The 17,975-nt window shown below is 50.4% G+C and overlaps 1 protein-coding gene across 2 annotated transcripts; it reads right to left on the reverse strand.

The window, feature by feature from the left end:
• Window positions 1–644: 644 nt before the first annotated feature.
• Window positions 645–15,371, reverse strand: RNF122 (ring finger protein 122). 2 transcript variants are annotated; one of them, XM_081808910.1, is made up of 6 exons: window positions 14,931–15,371; window positions 9,777–9,933; window positions 4,114–4,159; window positions 3,771–3,812; window positions 2,277–2,356; window positions 645–2,029 (listed from the first exon to the last, which is right to left on the reverse strand). In XM_081808910.1, exons 1-6 carry the CDS (start codon window positions 14,953–14,955, stop codon window positions 1,915–1,917), a joined length of 465 nt encoding a protein of 154 aa, XP_081665036.1. In that variant the 5' UTR covers window positions 14,956–15,371; the 3' UTR covers window positions 645–1,914. The 2 variants fall into 2 exon arrangements, with proteins under 2 accessions (XP_081665036.1, XP_081665026.1); XM_081808900.1 differs by having other exon boundaries at window positions 901–2,029; window positions 2,277–2,359; window positions 14,931–15,370.
• Window positions 15,372–17,975: the final 2,604 nt, after the last annotated feature.

Raw genomic sequence — 17,975 nt, forward strand, 5'->3', positions numbered from 1 at the left:
GCTGGTAACTTCCCTAGGATGGGCAGATGCCCTAGCTACACCTCAGGTCTGTCATGCATGAGCACCAGCTGTGCCAACAGCCTCCATGGTACCACTGCAGGGGTGGGAGGGTATCACACCTAGCCTTTAGGCCTGACTCCTTTCAGTCCATGGGCAGCTCTCGTACATCTGTGACCCACCACTACACTCTACTTTGCTCAATATTCCTAGTGTGCACAGTACCCAGGGCTTGCTTCCTGGGATGACCATTGGCCACCCTGGGGAACCACAGCCCACCTGCTCCATGCTCATGATGGCCAAGAAAATTGTTCTCGGCCCTCCTAGTCCATTTTGCATATCCATTAGTGATTCCACACTCCCCTGAGACACTGAGAGCAAAGGTGGAGGGCGTGGGTCAAAGATCTGAGCACGCACGGGGGCATGAATTTGTTGATGCAACACTTCAGAGATGTTGGTATAGGAGGGTAGCATGTGTCCATGATTGTCAGCAAGGTGGTGAGAAAAAACTGATAAGGGAAAGAGATCAAGCTTCTGTGGTAGCAACCTGGACCTTGAGTGGTGGTAAGAGCACAATTACTTGCATGTCGTGTAGGATTTTATTAATTTCAAGTTTTACTAAGCTTGGCATTTTATCACACACCATGGTGGCATGCATCACCTTTCTTGAAGCCAGGCTCATTCAGCTCATTTCTAGAATATTTTAATCAGGCCTTAAAGTACATGGATGCTAGTCCTATGGCATACAGGTAATAACCTGACATCAATTTTTCTTTTTAAGATTTGGGAACCTTTGGGCATGTGTTTTGAGTATGGAGAAGTGAGAAGCAGCAGTAAGAGAACTTTTTTCCTTCGCTGGCAGAAAAGGGCCAAGAGACACAGGCCATAACCACAGGCAAAAAGTTAGAGAAACTTGTTATTAAATTTAATTTTCTTTAAATACATACCTTTGTCCCACCCCTCACCTACTCCAGGTGGGGGAGAGAAAACCCCACCCCCTCCATTCAGGGGTTCCATGTATAAAGCCTGAGATGGTGAGGATGAAGTATAAAAATACTATTTACAAAGGGGAAGAAGGTATCTGCTGCTACCTTAATTAACCTTCAGACAGACACCCCCATCCCCAGGCCCCTTTTGCTCCTTTAGAAAAAGCCCCTGGGAATTCATTTGAGTGTAGAACAAGCCCTTCCTCTCGAGGGGCACCCAAACCCCAACACGGCATAGGAAGCTCTGAGATTAACCGAGGAAGAGAGTGAACGGATAGCACCACAGATCCTAGCAGGGGGAAGGCCTTTGCCCTCCAGTACCCTGTAGTCAGCAGGCCTGCCCACCAGCCTTTATTTCCACAGGCCCCATGTAAACATTGACTTTCCTTTTTTCTGTGTCCCCTGCTCTTCCTGACTTCCTACAGAGCCTCTCTCACTTCCAGTGGAGGCACTTGGTTCCTTGATGGTTCCTTGATCATTCCTTCCTCCCCTTCTCACCTTCCTAGGCAAGGAGTGAAGAGGGGAGGGAGGTGACAGGTGGGGCAGGGCCCATCTTAACCCTTCTTCGAGGTCAGGGCAGCCTGTCCTCCTAAGGGGAACCCTCAGGGGGTGAACTCCAAGCGCTCAGCCAGATAAGGGTGGATGGCTTTCCCCAGCAGGGACAGGCAGGCAGACAATCCAGTATCAGGATACAGTGTTCTTTATGGGGGACGCCATTAGTTCTGAGTAGCAGGGAAGGCGGCTTCAGGGGGCAGAGAGGTGGGGCGATGCTGGTCTCACCCTGATGCTGGGAGACCAGCCCTGCATCCCTGCCCCTTCAGGTAAGCATGTCAATCACCACCCAACAGTCCTTGTTCACTGTAGCTGTGCAGAGGGATCAGGCACCCGTGAGGCAGGAGGTCTTTTCCAGGTCTTGGCACAGAAGCAGCATTCACACCAGCTCATCCAACAGGATCCCGATGCTCTGAGTGGCCTCCGAGGGCCCAGCAATGGGCTTGTTACACATAGGGCAGACACAGCGTACTTCTAGCCACTTTACCAGACACCTGTGGGCAGAAGAAGCCAGCCAGCCTGTTCCGTCTGTCTCCTGGAGCCCAGCGGCTTCTCAGGACATCTCCGTCCTTGCCCCAGTCCAACCCCTCTGGCTTGCCTGGTGTCCAGACAGGATGTAAGGCCTCACTGGCAAGGGGGAGACGGGAGGGGGCAGGGATTACAGGTTCTACAAGATGCTCCCTGCTTATTTGCTTTCAAAAGGCATCCCTGGGCAGCACATTCCCCGCAGTGGACACTTACTTCCGGTGAAAGGCATGTTGGCATGGGAGCACACCCAGCTCGTCCTTCCCCTTGAAGTCTTCCAGACAGACTGCGCAGGTCTGCTGTGGGAAGAAGGGGGTGGTGTGAGAGGAGGCCGGGCAGGAACCACACGCACCCATCAGCTCATCCCCACCCAAGTAAGCTAAGCCATGGTCCCGTTTCCTCATCAGCCACCGACACTTGAGTCAGAGGGTAGCCATTAACCACAGGATGTTTCCACTGACCAAAAGAAGGTGAAATTAAAAGTTTAGTTCCTCAGTTGCTCCAGCTACATTTCGAGGGCTTCCCATACTGGGCTGTGCAGATATCGGACGTTTCCATCTTCACAGAAAGCTTCATTGACCAGTACTGTTCTAGAAGAGTATTTTTTAATCCCTTCTCTCGCCTGGTACATTTGGCAAGGGGGCATGTATCAATAACTAGAGGTTAAGGATGGGGATATGGTGTTCAGTTAATATTCTTTAAATCCAGCTCTTTGTCATTGTATTATTAACCCCTGATAGCTGAACTCTTCCTCTCAAGGAGGGCTCAGGGAACACCCAGGCATGTGCTGAAATGCAGTAGCATCAAAAAGAGGGACAAGGGGCGCCTGGGTGGCTCAGTCAGTTAAGTGTCTGCCTTTGACTCAGGTCATGATCCCGGGGTCCTGGGATGGAGCCCCGTGTTGGGCTTCCTGCTCAGCCGGGAGTCTGCTTGTCCCCCTGCCCTTCCCCTCCACTCATGCTCTTTCGCAAATGAGTAAAATCTAAAAAGGAGAGGATGAAATGAGGCATTCCTAGGCTGTCTCGTGTCTAGCAATACCAGACAACCACAAACCCCCTGTGCACAAGTGTTTGGGGTTATGGATGGATGCCTCGAGAAGGTCAGATGATCTCATGAGCGCAAGTAGGACAGGAAGAGGAAAACGGCCTCCTGAAAAGGCCATGTGTGGAGACCCAAGGACTTGCTATACTGGTTGGGGGGAAACAGGGAAGCACTGCGGGGATGGCTACACGGGTCAGATCCGCAGCTGGCTAGGACAGGGCGCATGTATGGGGGTAAAAGCAAGGACGGCTGGACTCTGTGGCATGGAGTGGTGTGCCCATCCTCCCCTTCAACATTACGCAGAGCAGCCTTCCTGGGGCCACGTGGCCCCGCTTATTCAAACCCTTCTGTGATCCCTTTAGGTTCTCTGCCTGCGCTGACATCATGCATCCCATGTATGGATTACCTGCTGGGATGAGTCCATTTGGCCCAAGGAGACGAAGACAGGGTCTAAAGTTCCTGAAAGGGCAACCCCTTCGGGTACCCTCCCTCCCTGGGAGCTCTGTATTATCACTCTGCTATCACTCAATAAACCTTGGCTTTGCTGCCCACCAAAAAACAAAACAAAATAATAAGTTCCTGAAAGGCCCAGACTGAGAGCTGGATGGAGAAGGTGCCATTTGCCTTGCCGGCCGGGGCCCTTCCTACATGCTGTCCCAGTGCACTTACCCCATATAATTGCAACTTCTTGGCATCTCCTTTAAGTACCACCTGGGAAGACAGAGAGGAGGCATGGTGTCAGAAGCCTACCACAGGGCCAGGTGCTCTCAACAAAGAAGGGAGTGGCCAGCCCTGCAAGGAGGGTCTTCTCCCTCTGGAGGGGGAGGGCTCCGGGCACTGCCTGGGACAAGCCAGACATGAGGACTGTAACAAAGCGTCAGCTTCCAAGGGAGCCAGAAGAGAGGCCAAGGGGGTTCCAGGCCAGCACTGCACCAGCTTGCCTGCATCCTGCCCGCTCCCTAGCAGGGCAAGGAGTAGGACAGAAGTCTCAGGGAAAGACGCAGCACTTTACCTCCTTATAGCCATATCGTTCACTCTGTGCCTGGTTCCGGAGTTTGCTGGGGGAGAAAGAGAAAGGGGAGAGAAGAGGTTAGTTATTATTATGCCTTGCTACAAACAGAGCCATTCCGAGTAAGAGAGGCAGGCGGGTTGCCGGGGCAATTCTTCTGGGGCCGGGGAGGCTGCTCGCCACAGGGCTGTCTCATCCCAGAGATGCCACGGAGTGTGGTTTGGACCCATGCAGGTCACCCAGAGTGGATTAAAGACTCAGGCTTTTTCTTGGGCCCAGCAGCCTCAAAACTTCCTGGCAGGTCCCACAGATGGGGGAATTCCGGCCGAGCACATTCTAGCAGAATGGTTCATTCCTACTGCCTGTGGTTTCCCGGTACCTCATTTTCTTCAGGCTCCCCAACTCTACGGATCAACAAGCTGCTTACTGAGTCTACAGGAGTTAGATAGTCTTAAAAGGAATATTGCCGTTAAGCCAGGGCGGCAGGATAAATAAGTCTCTGTTGACCCTGGGGAATTTTCCTCCTGGAGAACTCAAGTATTCTGGAACCAAAGCATACTCTCCCCTTCACAGCACCAGACAAACACAGATGATCCCTCCTTTGCCTTCTTTCTTCCCCTCCAGTTTCGAGCTGGTGGCCTACATACAACCTAACTCTCAACAGCCAAAACACAGCACGTTGTTATTAATGGCAAGAACACCGTAGTTATGGAGGCCTTGCTGTGCGTCCATCCCTGTGTTAACATACGCATGTACTTTGAGAGCTTTCCTTTTTACAGAGGAGAACCGAAGTCCAGAGAAGTTAAATAACTTGCCCAAACCTCACAGCTAGTTGGCAGCATAGGCGGGTTTGAATCAAAGTCTACCAGACCATAGAGCCTGAGCTCTTCAACACATACTGCGGCCTGTTTCCCATTACGTGGAACACATCATTGTCCTGAGAACGATACCAGACCACTTGGGAAACATCCGTTCATTAGCAGGGCTACAACTAATGGCTGGGACCATGATTACGTATTATTATTATTGCTGTTTTATTTGCAGTGAAAGAAACCTTCCAAATTAAGCAGGTAGCTCTATGTCCTTCTGTACTTGGGAGCCATGGGGCTTCCTCTGAACTGATCACTCCTACCCCAGATTTGCGTTATTGGAAGGAAACATCAAGTTATAATCGGTGTGGCAGACTATGGCCTAAGGGCCAAAGCCAGCTGAACACTTGTTTTATAGGGCCTGGGAGCTAAAACTGATGTTTATTCTTAAGTGGTGGAAAGTAGAAATCAAAAGAATGTCTTTTTTTAAAGATTTTATTTATTTGACAGAGAAAAGACACAGCAAGAGAGGGAACACAAGCAGGGGGAGTGGGAGAGAGAGAAGCAGGCTTCCCGCTGAGCAGGGAGCCTGATGCGGGGCCTGATCCCAGGATGCTGGGATCATGACCTGAGCTGAAGGTAGATGCCCACTGACTGAGCCACCCAGGGGCCCCAGAATATTTTATGTCTTGTGAAACCTGTATGAAGCTTAAATTTCAGTGTCCACAGATTTTTATTTGAGCACAGCTATGCTCATTATCTCCCTACTGTCTACGGCTGCTTCTGCCCAGTAGAGTGGGGTCATTAAGAGATTGGAAGACTTCCGAAGCCCCTCTATTTGTCCTTTTGCAAAATAAGAGTGCTGATCTGAGTTAGAGATCTCAAATCACGAGCCTCAACCAAAAGGAGTGAGAGAAGATGCTCGCTCCATGGACACTGTGGAGAAGGCGAATTGCAGCCCAAGCCGGGGAAGGTGCAGCATGCGGGGCAGAGCAGAGCCGTGCCCAAATCCCAGTCACGGAGCAGATCCAGATCAGGCTGCCACCTACCTCCGCTGTTCCTAACAGAAGTCAGGGGCCCTGGCGAGCCTGTGTACCTGGAACCTCTTAAGATCTCCAGTCTAGGGGTGCCTGGGTGGCTCAGTCAGTTGAGCACCCGACTCTTGGTTTCGGCTCAGGTCATGATCTCAGGGTGGTGAGACTGAACCCCATGTCAGGCTCCCTGCTCAGCATGAAGTCTGCTTGGGATTCTTTTGCCCTCCCTCCCTCCCCCTGCACTCTCCCCTCTCTCAAAATAAATCTTAAAAAAAAAAAAAAAAAAAGAACTCCTGTCCAAGGGTGCCCAGTGAGTGGAAAATGTGACTTTTGATCTCAGGGTTGTGAGTTTGAGCCCCAAGTCAGGTGTAGAGGTTACTTAAAAATAAAATCTTAAAAAAACAAACAAAAAAACAAAGGCACTCTAGTCCAGGTGGAGTCCCGCCCCATGGAGCTAAGGCCCAGGGTAACACATCCACTGGAGAGTTTCTGGTCACTGGAGGGTTGGACCAAAGGCTTAACCAGGACTCCCACTGTCCCAACCTTAACTTTGCAGGGAACTCCTTAGTCCAGAAAAGCCCTTCACAGGCAGGCCTCTCCGTCCCCACCTCCAAACAAGAGGGGCAGACATGGATGCATCCAAAGCCTAAAGGAGCAACTGTTACCTGGCTGACACTGAATGAAGCTGGGGACAGAAGAAAGTGTTCTCATGATCAAAGGGCTCACAGCTGCCTTCTGAGGGAGACAGTGTTGCTGTCAACCGCTATGGAGGAGAGCAAATAAGGAAGTGGTGAGGAGCCTGCCTCTTAACTCCAAGAACGAAGGGACGCCTCACATCCTTGGTGTCTCCACTGCCTCACCTCCTACATGGCTCTGAGCACAGTGTGTCGTGCCTCTCTGCTTGTTTCATGGGATGTGCGGGCTACCCCCTCCCCACCCTCAGCCCTTCTGTCTGGCTGGCTCCACTTAGGGGTCACAGTCAACGACCAGCCAGTAGCTGGGGGCCCCGGAGCCCAGCGCCACCAGAACACTGAAAGCCTTCACCCTGCGTGTAGATTTCTGGAAGAGGAAGGTGTACATTGTGAGGAGAGGGGGCTGAGAAAGGCTGCAAGGGAAACAAAGCAAAAGGCAAACCCCCTGGGCCATCCAGCAGAGGCTGTGGTGCCAGCAACTGAGGACAGGTGGCCTTCTCAGCTGTCGGGTGAGAAAAGCTACTAAAAATAATCGGATTTCAATGAGACCATTTCTCGCCACTGCCAGTGGGCTCTCCCTGGCTTCTTTTCCCTTTTGGAACAAACAATGCAGCCAGGTCCTGAAAAGAATTGTTCCTTTCCTGCCTATTTGTACTTCACTGGCCCCTCCATCCTGTGTAGGCCACAGGTCAGCTCTTGGGGACCGAGGAAGGAGTGAGGGGGAGTTGGGAGAGTGGAGGCTGGTGTGGGCCAATGAGCTCGCCAGGTGGAGAGCAGGGGTCATGGGCCTATTTTGGCAGTGGAGGAAACTGAGAAGCAGGGAGAGGAAGTGGCTTCTGTGCTTGTGTGTGTCTTTCTATATATAGACACCCCAGGCTGCCACACAGCAGTGAGCCTCTGGAACCATGAAACTCCGGGGTCAGCTGGCTTTGGGCAGGCTGCAGAACAGAAGGTGGGGTGACAGAAGGGACAGGTGGTGCCAAGCGGCCCGCAGTCAGGAAAGCTTTTGGTTTTTGCTCTCTTACTCCAGCCAGCCAAAAATAAGTCAGCCAGGCCTAGCTCCCCAGCCTGTCCTCCTGCGGGACCCCGATCTCTAGCCGTAAGGGGGTGCTGAGGGACCTTCCACAGCTGCCCCTTCCCTTCCCATTCAAGGAGTAAGAATCAGAGAAGGCAACTGTATGGAATCTGAAAGACTCTAGCTCATGACCACCAGGCTAGCCCACGTCTGGATCTTCCTTGACATTAGGACCTTGGGCAAACCCGTAACTGCCTGAGCATGAATTTCCTCATTTACAAAGTGGGCTGTTGGGGGGCGGGGGTGTGTGTGTGTGTCCCAAAACGCCAACCATAATGTGGCACACAGCAGGTGCTTGGTAAACAGTAGCAAAAAGGCAAGGTCACACCTATCCTATTAGTGGCAGAATTAGGAAATGAACCCTGGTCACCCACTTCCTGGCCCAGGGCCATTTTCTAGATTTTTCTTCACTCGACGCCCCCCTTTGCAGCGTGGGTGTGTACCAGACAGAGCTGCTTCTGCAGACTCCTCCCCCAGCATCATACATAAACCTTTGGTATTTGGTATGTGTCCATCTTCAGTCTCTGGGGAACTGCATGAACTGCTTGGTGTGGGGAGACGGGGGTGGCTGGTGGTCAGGAAGCCAGAAAGTTTGAGGAAGAAAACACAGGCTTGGGGAAAGAGAAATGGGGGACGGAGAGCTACTAGAAGAATTGCCCTCATTCCCACTTATGCAAATTTTGGACTCAATTGTAAAAGAGGGAAAGTAAACCACTATCTTCTCTGCATAAACTTGTAAGTGGAAAACTCCAGTTCCAGGAACTTTAAGTTCTGAGAAAGAAGAGGCCTAAAGTAGCTGGCTGGCGGCACTCAGGGCACTTCCCCTTTTTTAGAGGAAGCTCTTCTAGCTTCAGGAATACAGACGGAAGAGTGTCTGCCTTCCCCCCAGCCTCCCTCCAGGTGAAGCACTCAGACCCACCACGACTTCGCAGTAGGGAGCCAGAACTCCTTCTTTCCTTCAACTTAAATGATCTGGCAAGACTCCAGCTGAGAGCTACTCAGGCATTTGGTCAAGTGTGTGTGTGTGTGTGTGTGTGTGTGTGTAGGGGGGGTAGGGAGTGGTTCTCACAATGGCCCTAAGGACCACTAGGGTGTGTGTGTGTGTGTGTGTGTGTGTGTGTGTAGGGGGGTTGGGAGTGGTTCTCACAATGGCCCTAAGGACCACTAGGGTGTGTGTGTGTGTGTGTGTGTGTGTGTGTGTGTGTAGGGGGGTAGGGAGTGGTTCTCACAATGGCCCTAAGGACCACTAGGGTGCCCAGGGATGCTGCACACTCCTCAGTATGCAAGGTAGTCCCAGACAATGAGGAACTGTTAATACCAAGAGCATGCCCTCGTCAGAAACACTACTTTAATTTCCAGTCTAAGTACCAGTCATGCCCCAAATTTTTGGTAGAAAACCTGCCACCAGTTCCCATGTCTTTCAACAGGAGGTGAAGAAACCATTCCTGGAGCTTGGCTAGCCTCAGGAGCCCTGCCATGCTCAAGTCCTTCCCTGGATCTCTACGTAATAAGAACAAGTGACGTTTTTAGTTTTTTGGGGGTTTTTGTGTCCCCCACCCCATATCAAAAAATAAGAGCTTACAAGGCAGAATAAACAACCAGCTCTCCAGACATCAGCTTGCTAATATTAGCATCTGGAGGGCTGACAACAGGATTTCCCAGGAGGCCAGAGGGACATGCCACTGGTCTAACTGATGGCCACCTATTCCTGGCTACCCAGAGTTGTGAGCCGGGAGTGGAGACACAGTGAAGGGATGGACTCACGATATTACGTGGTCAGACGGTAATCCTAGGCCACCCTAGGATAACAGGCCAAGAGGTGCGATGCAGCCCAACCAATGGTTGACCTTATACGCTCTGGACAACTTGATAGGCTGACGAAAATAGAAACAGCAGGCCTCAGGGGCCCAGTGAAGGGCAGGCTAAGCCCTGTCCTCAAAGCAGGGGCCCCAGGGGGAAGCCAGGGGCTCTGCTGAGGAAGTCTCACTTGGCTCACCCCACCCCAGGCCTCCTTCTCCCTGCCTGCCTGCCCCAGGTTACCCAGGGTGCCACCCACCTGATAAAATAGCAGCAGAAGATGAGGCTGAGCATGAAGACGAAGATGCCCGTACCAAAGATGACCATGTAGATGTTGAGAGGAAGGTCCTGGAAACTGATGGGTGGCATGGAGCAGGACTTGTTGGTACTAACCAGTCCCAGGCCACAGAAACACCCTGCAAAGAAAGGGAGAGGAAGACTTATTGTTGGAAATGTACCACCAGGCTGATGTTACTTGGGTCAGCCAGGATGGAGAGAGAAATGGCAGGCCCTGGGCTGCTAAACCTCTTTGATACAGAGGCTTAACTCTATATCCTAGCTCTAACACTGAGCCGCCATGTGATCTTGGGTAAATAAGTCACCCGTGAAATGGGATAGCACATCTAGCACTTAAAACTGCATCCCCACCTAGGGGATCAAGGTTACGAGCCAATGGAAGACTTGATCCCATCAGCTAGAAGCTCACAGAGCTCAGCAGCAAAATGACGGGCCCTGGGTTGACAACATGGGTATTGGGGTTGCAAACACCGCCTCTCCCTAGAGATGCGGCTTTAAGAACGTAGACCTATCTGAGCTTCCCTTTGTCACTTAAAAACAAGCAAAAAACAGAGAGGACCAAGTCCGTGTGTAAGAACAAAGCTTTGTAAAATCGCAAGGTGCGGTTGCAAAGGTCAGCTGTCATTATGAAGTCACCTGCTCCAGGAGACAAGCTGCACCAGGACCAGAAGAGAAACTGTTCACCCCAAGGCTGGGCCAGTGTTCCAGAAAGTGTTTCAGGTGCCGCTTACTTTGGCCACTTTCCCCGCTTGCACTCAAAGCCTCCATGTGCAGCCATCTTATGGCATTGGCACCGACTCAGAATCTTGTAAGAAATGCAAAATCTCAGGCCCACCCTGAACAAAACGAATCTGAATCTACATTTCTTTTAAGATCTTATTTATTTGACAGAGACACAGCGAGAGAGGGAACACAAGCAGGGGGAGTGGGAAAGCGAGAAGCAGGCTTCCCGCAGAGCAGGGAGCCGGATGATGCGGGGCTCGATCCCAGGACCCTGGGATCATGACCTGAGCACAACCCCCCCATTTTTTTCCCTCCAGAATCTACATTTTGAACAAGGTCCTTGGCAGATTCTTACACATGCCTTGTGGGAAACACTGACCCGCCACTAGACACTTCTCTTTCTCCCATCACTCGGGTAAATCCCGACTGGCCTACTAATCGTTGTAGTCACCTTTCCCTTGCCAGGGTTTGGTGTGGAGGTAGGTATGTTGACAGGGTTCTGGCCAGAAACAGAGCGAAGTCCTGCTGGACAAGGAAAGAGTCACATCTTCCCGAGACAACTGAAATGGTGACAGCCAGGTTACAGCTGGACGAGAAAGCTGTTCAATATAAAGCCAAGGGTAGAAGGTGGCAGAAGGGACAGGGAAAGAGGAGACAAGATTATGGCGGTTACTGCTGGATGAACCAATCCTGGAGCCGCTCTGTTTTGGGAGTACTCGTTTTGAGAAATAGTAAATTTCCTGTAATGTTTAACAGTACGAAAAAATATATACAGGATATAAACAATAAGCCGGGTGGAATGTTCTGTCCTGCAACCAGGACAAAATACTACAGCGATCCAAAAGGCAAGCATAATACAATTCTTGGATTTCAGCACGTGTGGGGACAAGAAAACTAGCATCTACCATAAACCTGCTATATCCCAAGCACATTCTCAGGCTACGAATTTAATCTTTGTAATGCCACTGTGAAACTTACTTTCCCCCTTCAACAGGAAAAAAAGAATCACTAAATAAGCTGTCTAATGTCAAGCAGCTAAGAAGGCTTGTATCCAAAGACCTCTGCACTCAAGTCTTCAACATGGGTTTTAAGCACTGGCCTGACATCTTGGTTGGGAGCCAGAACCCATAAATATACTTCAGAATTCTAGATTATAATTTCCAGTGCTACCAGAACTCAGAAGACTGGTTTAAAGGACTGGAAGTCAATTTTGACGTCCTACATCTCATGCCCTGTCATCCCCTAGATCAATCTGGTGAGACTCCCTTCAAACCTCATGAGCCTCCCTTCAAACCTCTTTCAGATGTTGGGCCCAATTCTATTCCAAGTCCCTGTCCCAGACACCTCATCGATGTCTGGTCCCTCCTCTAATTTAGCCCACCACTATTTCCCAAGCTTGTGACTGGCTTCCAGTCCTCCTAAACACACACGCCCTGGGTCTCTTCAACGTCCCCCGCTCACCGTCTTATGGAATCACCCACCAGGAACCTGTCTCACTATTTCTTGTCCAAACTGTCCTTAACCTGCTTCCAGACCTTTGTTCATGCCAACTTTTCCCTGCCCGAAACTCCCTCTGCCTTCTGGAAGTCCACCAAGCCTGCTCCTCATGATATCCCAGGGAGCCCCCTCTTCCTCTGAATTCTACAGGGCTCACAACCTGTACAACGCATTCTCGTTCTTGCATACTCAGATGCTGTTCCAAGCATCAACTTAATTGAACTCAAATATTGACTACAGGACAAGTAGCATGACAGACATTGAATATAAAAAAGCAAAGAATGACTGGATGATTTTACTGTGTAGGGACAAAGAAAACACAAAGGCTTTCACTGTACCAAGGGAGGCATGGCAATAGAGGTGGGACGAGAATCCTGAAATCAGAAAGGAAACAGTCCTAACCAGCTTGAATGTTCGTAAGTCTGAGTGAAGTCTGAGGACAGCGGACTTGGACTTGTGTATATTCTCCAGTGCCTCGCCCAGCGTTTGGCTTGTTTTCAATTAACTAGTTGACAGATAAATAACTCCTGATTTTCAAGACAACCTGGTACCCTTGGCAAAGGCTCCCACTTCAAAGTAAGGAGAGTGATATTTGGGAAAATTGCCCAGAAACTGCCCTCAGCTAATGAATGACCGGTCAACCAACAAGTATTATTGAGAGCCTGATTTATGCACTGACCTAGACATTGTGGGAAAACAAAAAATAGAAGTAGTTCTTGTCCTGAAAGACTTTGTTGAAAAGATTAAATAATTAGCTCCTAATCTTGCTATGTTCAACAGGAAGCCCTTGCTTCTAGGCTCCCTACCTCAGCAACATTTGATGCCATAAGAGGGTCTAACCCCAATCCCTCTTGGCTCTCCATGCACGTTTTATGAGCTGGATCCTGGTTATCTTTAGGGTCCCAAAGAACCTCATTGGTTTCCCGTCCTGGGAAACTGCTATTGTAGAGGATATGTGTATGCACTCTGCAGGCACTCTGGCCTCAGTGGGCCTCTGATCCGTTTACCTTGACCGTCTTAGCTCTTCTGACAGAGACTTCTCCTGGGTTCCAGGACTGAGTCAGTGAGCTTGGGACTTCATGTGATAAAAAGATATAGGTGAGAAGAGCTTCACAGCCAAGAGGAGATGGTATATTTACTTACAATTAAAAATAAATGGTAAAGATATATATTGGCCAAAAGGTGTAGGAGTCATTTTTCCTCCAAAACTTGTAAGGGCAGAATACCAACCTGAGGAAAGAGAGACTCCAGATATTCCCCACCCCCACCCCCAACAAAGGGATTGGGGGCAGGGGAAGGGACTGCTTCCTCCTTGGAGTCAAAGAACAGGATCTATCAGTCACTTTAAGTGACAAGAAAAAGCAGCAAGCCCTCTCCTGGTCTAAAAACCCCATATGAAATAGGAGTGCCAGAATCAAGTGCCAGCCACCTTGGTTCTTCTGAAGTCTCTGTTCCATTGTCTCAGCTGACCTAGCAAAGCCCTGACATCAGAGTGTCTCATCTCCGTGGTGCGCAGGCTGGGGGCTGGAATGACGTCAAGAGAAGGGCTGGCCAAGAAAGACCAGTGGGTCTGGGAAATGCTTCCCCTGCCCAGCCAACGGGAAGCTTTCCCAGATGCTGGGATGCACCGTCCTCCCTCACCCCCATCCTCCGCCCCCTGTCCCTCAATGCCCGCCTATCACACACAGCTTGGTTCATTTTCAGGAAATTAGATCCTACCAGCAAGAGGAAGAGGGGGATGGGGGACGCTCATACACATGCTGTCCAAACCCTGCCTTAAAACAAAAGCCGCTTGGAAGAATTCATCCAAGATCTGACAGGGGTCTGCTCTCAAGAAGGGTTTTTTTTCTCTTCTTTTTTTCTTTTCCTTTTTTTTTTCCTAACTAGCCAGCTTACCATACTGAGATAAGGCCAGCTGCAAGCGCCCCCCCCCTTCCCCCTTCTCCAGAAACTCCATGCCTTGGAACAACACGGTTAAAACCCCAAACCCATTGGAACGTATTAGTATCCCAAACCAATACCTTTTGACTGACCGGCTCAGAAAGGCCCTTCTTTAAGGTAGCTTGGGTGGAGTCAGCCCCAAGCCCAACCTGTATCACCTGAAACGCCAAAAAGCCTCAGGTGAGATGGATTTAGCATCACTCCAGGCCCGGGAGGGTGGGTAGGGAGTGGGGTGGAGGAGTGACTGGGCAAGGAGGTGCGGCCACCACCCAGGCTCGGGCGCGGGTGCGGTAATCTGGCCTCGGGGCCAGAGAGCACGGCTCCCGCCGGCCTGGCCCTGCACCCAAAGGTACCCGGGCGCCGAGACATCTGCAAGGCTTTATCAACCCAGTAAAGACACGCTCTTTAATCTGGCGTCTTCCACAAACAAAAAGCCCCCTAGCAGCGAGTGAGAAGCCAACAAAGACACAGAAGGAGCCGCCCCCGCGCCCGGTCCCGCACGCTGCATTGTATACATATTTAAAATAGCCTGCAAAGTTCCAGGCCGGGAACTTGAGCTCCCTCTAGGAGATCCCCACCCGAGCGCGGATTTAATTCTCCTCCGACAACCACAACAAAGACCAGAGTTTGAGCGCACAAAGGCAAGGGAACGGGGTAGAAGAGCGAAGCCGCGACACAAAGGCCGCGAACCCCTCGGCTCCCACGCCCCCCGCCCGCCGCAACGTTCAGAGACGGTCCCGGGCCTTGTGATTCTTTTTCTTTTTTTTTTTTTTTTTCAAATTCCGCGCTGTGCTGAGCCGAGTTGGGCGCCAGGACGCTTTCTCGCCCGTCCCATTTCATGAGAAACTTAGCTCAAGAGGAAGAGCGCGAGCCGTCTGTCTGATTTCAAGCCTTGCGCCCCACCTCGTCTGCGGCCAGCCCAGCGTCCGCTCGCCCTCCCGGCCCGGGGACTCACCGTTACACCACTGGAATGGGTGCATCAATGAACTCTCGGCTGGCTTCCTCCGGCGAACGAAGGCAGGCGGCGGGTAGGGCAGGTGGGGTGGGCGCACCGGCTTTCGGGTCCGCAGGAGGGGCCGGTGTAGCCCCTGGCAGCCGCCTTTCTGGAGAAACCGAACTCCCTCCTGCGCGGCGGGTTTGGGCTTAAATGGTTTTAGAGCAACAAAGAGGGAAAAGGAGAAAACAGACAGAAAGTCCCCTGGATCAGTACACCACAGAGGAAATACAGGAAGGGGCCCCGGGCTGGGGGGAGATGCAGCGCGCTGCAGAACAGGGTGGGGGCGCCCAGTTCGCCCGCCGAGGAGGGAAAAAGCTTCAGCGGGAAGCTGGGCTCAGGATCCCGGAGACGAGAAGGTGAACAGCCAGGACTCCGAAACTGACACGGGCTGCGCACACCCCCCTCCCTTTTACTCCCCCCGGGAAACTCCGCCCCGCGCCCGTCACCCGCCCTCCGGCCAATGAGAGCCTTGCTGCTGGCCCCGGGTATTCTTTGCAGGCCCGCCCCCCTCCGAGGGGAGAGCATCTTTGCACCGTGGGCGCCTCCCGCTTCGCCTTCCCCAGTCCTCGGGAAACTTAACTCTAAAGAGAAGCGAGCCGCGCGGTGCGGTGCTCGGAGCGCGCGGGGGCCGGCCTCCTCCGCCGAGGACCTGGAGGAAACGGAACAATTAACTGCCACATTGTTTTCCGCCTTCAGAGTTGCTGCTGTTTAGCATTTCCATTGCTCTCTGAGAAGCCAGTTCTAGGGAGGCGTTACATTTCTGCTCCGTGGGCAAGGACTTGGTCCTGGGTGGCGGCTACCACGTTCCTTTGCTCAATGGAAATGGAGGAACTGGAGCAAGAGAGTGAAGCAGACGAATTACAAAAGTGAGATCTGGAAAGAGCTCGAGTTGTCCTCTCATTTTTGGTCAGCCCCTCGTTTCACAAACAAGGAGCTAAGGCCCGAAGGTTAAGTTTAAGGTAGACTTATCAGGGCTCCACGCTCCTGAGTAGCAGAATCAAACCCCGGAATCGACATTGGCAATACCTTACGGGCAGTATCTTCAGCATCTAGCACCACGTAGGTGTTGAAATAAATAGCAGTTGGAGGAAAGACTGAATCTCTTAAACCCCCCCCCCCATGCTTTCTTTTTATCTGATGTTGCATCGCTTGTTTATTTCTATCTTGTCTGTCTTTCTGTCTTTCATTTATTCAGAATGTATTCACTGTGAACCTACTTTGTGCCAAGCACTGTGGCTCAGGGGACCCATCAAGGTCATCGGAGTCAGCGGGGTTCTACTCTCCCGTGATTTTCAGTGCCTGAGGAGACAGACAGTAAACAAGCAAGCAAACAAATAAGAATGACTCAATCTCATCTTTCAATTAAGCTTAATCTGTTAATTGAAGGTGATAAACACTTTCCCTAACTCTTGGGAATTTGTGACACTCAACACAAGATTATGCATATGAGTGCTTTGTCATTTAAAAGCATGGTGGTTAAGGTATTAAATAACTTGGCTAAAATCACAGAGCAGTCTGGAACAACTACTTTAGCACTTAATTACGTAATTGTCTTAAAACAATTGTTTTTTCTTATGAGCCGTTCTTGAGGATCGGAATCACGTACAGATCCAGAGCATTTCATCTCTTAATTGGGCAATTGCAAAAGCTTCCTACCTGGCCTTTCTGACTCTAGTCTAGGCCTCAGACTTTAGAGCCCCTGTGAATCACTTCTGTTTAGAGATGCTACATATGCAGACTCCGAGGCCTGGAGCTCGGAGATTCAGTAGTTAAAGGGTGGGCCCCAGAATGCCTTGTCTCCACCCTCCCCCATCCCTCCGCTGCCAAATTCTCTAGCAATTATGCAGAGAAATAATGCTCTGATCTTACTCTCAAATCCGGCCTCTCTGCTGGGCCAGCGTTATCTTACTAAAACTTAAACCTGGTCATTTACTTCTCTTGCTTGATAACCTTTATTGGTCCCTGTTATTTACTGGATAAAGCCAAATTGTAGAGTGTCCCATTCAAATGGTTTCAGTCTGGCCTTTGCCTGTCTTTCTAATGCCAAATATGCTCTTTTTCCTCACATACTATTGGTCAGCCACAAAGCTTTTGTTGTTGTCCCTTGAACAGAGGATATTCTTTCTTGACTGATTTTGTACACGGTATCACTTATGTTTGAATGCCCTTTTTCTTTCTGTGCCTGACATTTTGCAAGATTCAGCTAAAAATACACCTCTTCTGTGGCTCACCATTGTCATCATCCCTGTCTCGGCATCTCTTTCAACACTTCATGTACGATGTAGTATGTTATGGGATTATAAAGATAATTCGATGATTTCCTAAATTTGAACACTTCATGAGTCCTCCTTAATAAGAGATTTTTCAAGGGCATGAACCACTTTTGTGGTTCCAAGTGTCTGGTCCAATAAGTATTTTTGGAATAGATTTATGTATGTGCATGTATATAAATAACCATACAATTTAAGCCATGTTCTAGGAACAGTGTTGAGGATTTAAACATGTGTATAATTGTTACGCAATAATTCTTTCTATACATTGGCTCAAGAGAAAGGTGTTGATAGGTGAGCCTGATTGCATTAAGTTCCTGCTAGGTGCCTCTAGGGCACAAATTTTCCAACTTTGAAGGAAAACTTGACAAGAAGTGAGAAATACTTCTTCTTCCCACCCTTCTTAGACTAAAGAGAGCCCCAAGGGGGAAAGATGCCTTGAAGGTAGGAACAGCAGGAGTTCTCATGGGGAATAGAGCTGGTCAATCAGGACAGTGAACGTCTAGGGTCATACCTACAAGGACCATGAATTCGGTCATCAGACACAATGTTCTATAACAATTTATGTTCTAAGCCTGATATTTTAAACATTCAGTAAGGTCTCCGGAGGCACTAAAGGACTCTAATTTGGCAAGCCCAATGCATCCCTTTCCAGTTCCTCACCCTCAACCTTCCTTGGCCATTGTGGCCACAGGGCTGTGCCTCAGATGATGGCATAGACTGGGGGAGATAT

The sequence above is a fragment of the Leptonychotes weddellii genome, chromosome 2 (assembly GCF_054177405.1).
Source record: "Leptonychotes weddellii isolate Sample4059 chromosome 2, ASM5417740v2, whole genome shotgun sequence".
Lineage (NCBI taxonomy): Eukaryota > Metazoa > Chordata > Mammalia > Carnivora > Phocidae > Leptonychotes > Leptonychotes weddellii.

Bases quoted from the DNA above. Each gene is read 5' to 3' on its own strand.
- RNF122 (XM_081808900.1), bottom strand. From the start codon at position 14,955: ATGCACCCATTCCAGTGGTGTAACG. The intron at 9,934-14,930 runs GTGAGTCCCCGG...CTTTCTTTGCAG, and splicing joins CCCATTCCAGTGGTGTAACG to GGTGTTTCTGTGGCCTGGGA. The intron at 2,030-2,276 runs GTAAGTGTCCAC...TTCTGCCCACAG, and splicing joins CAACATGCCTTTCACCGGAA to GTGTCTGGTAAAGTGGCTAG.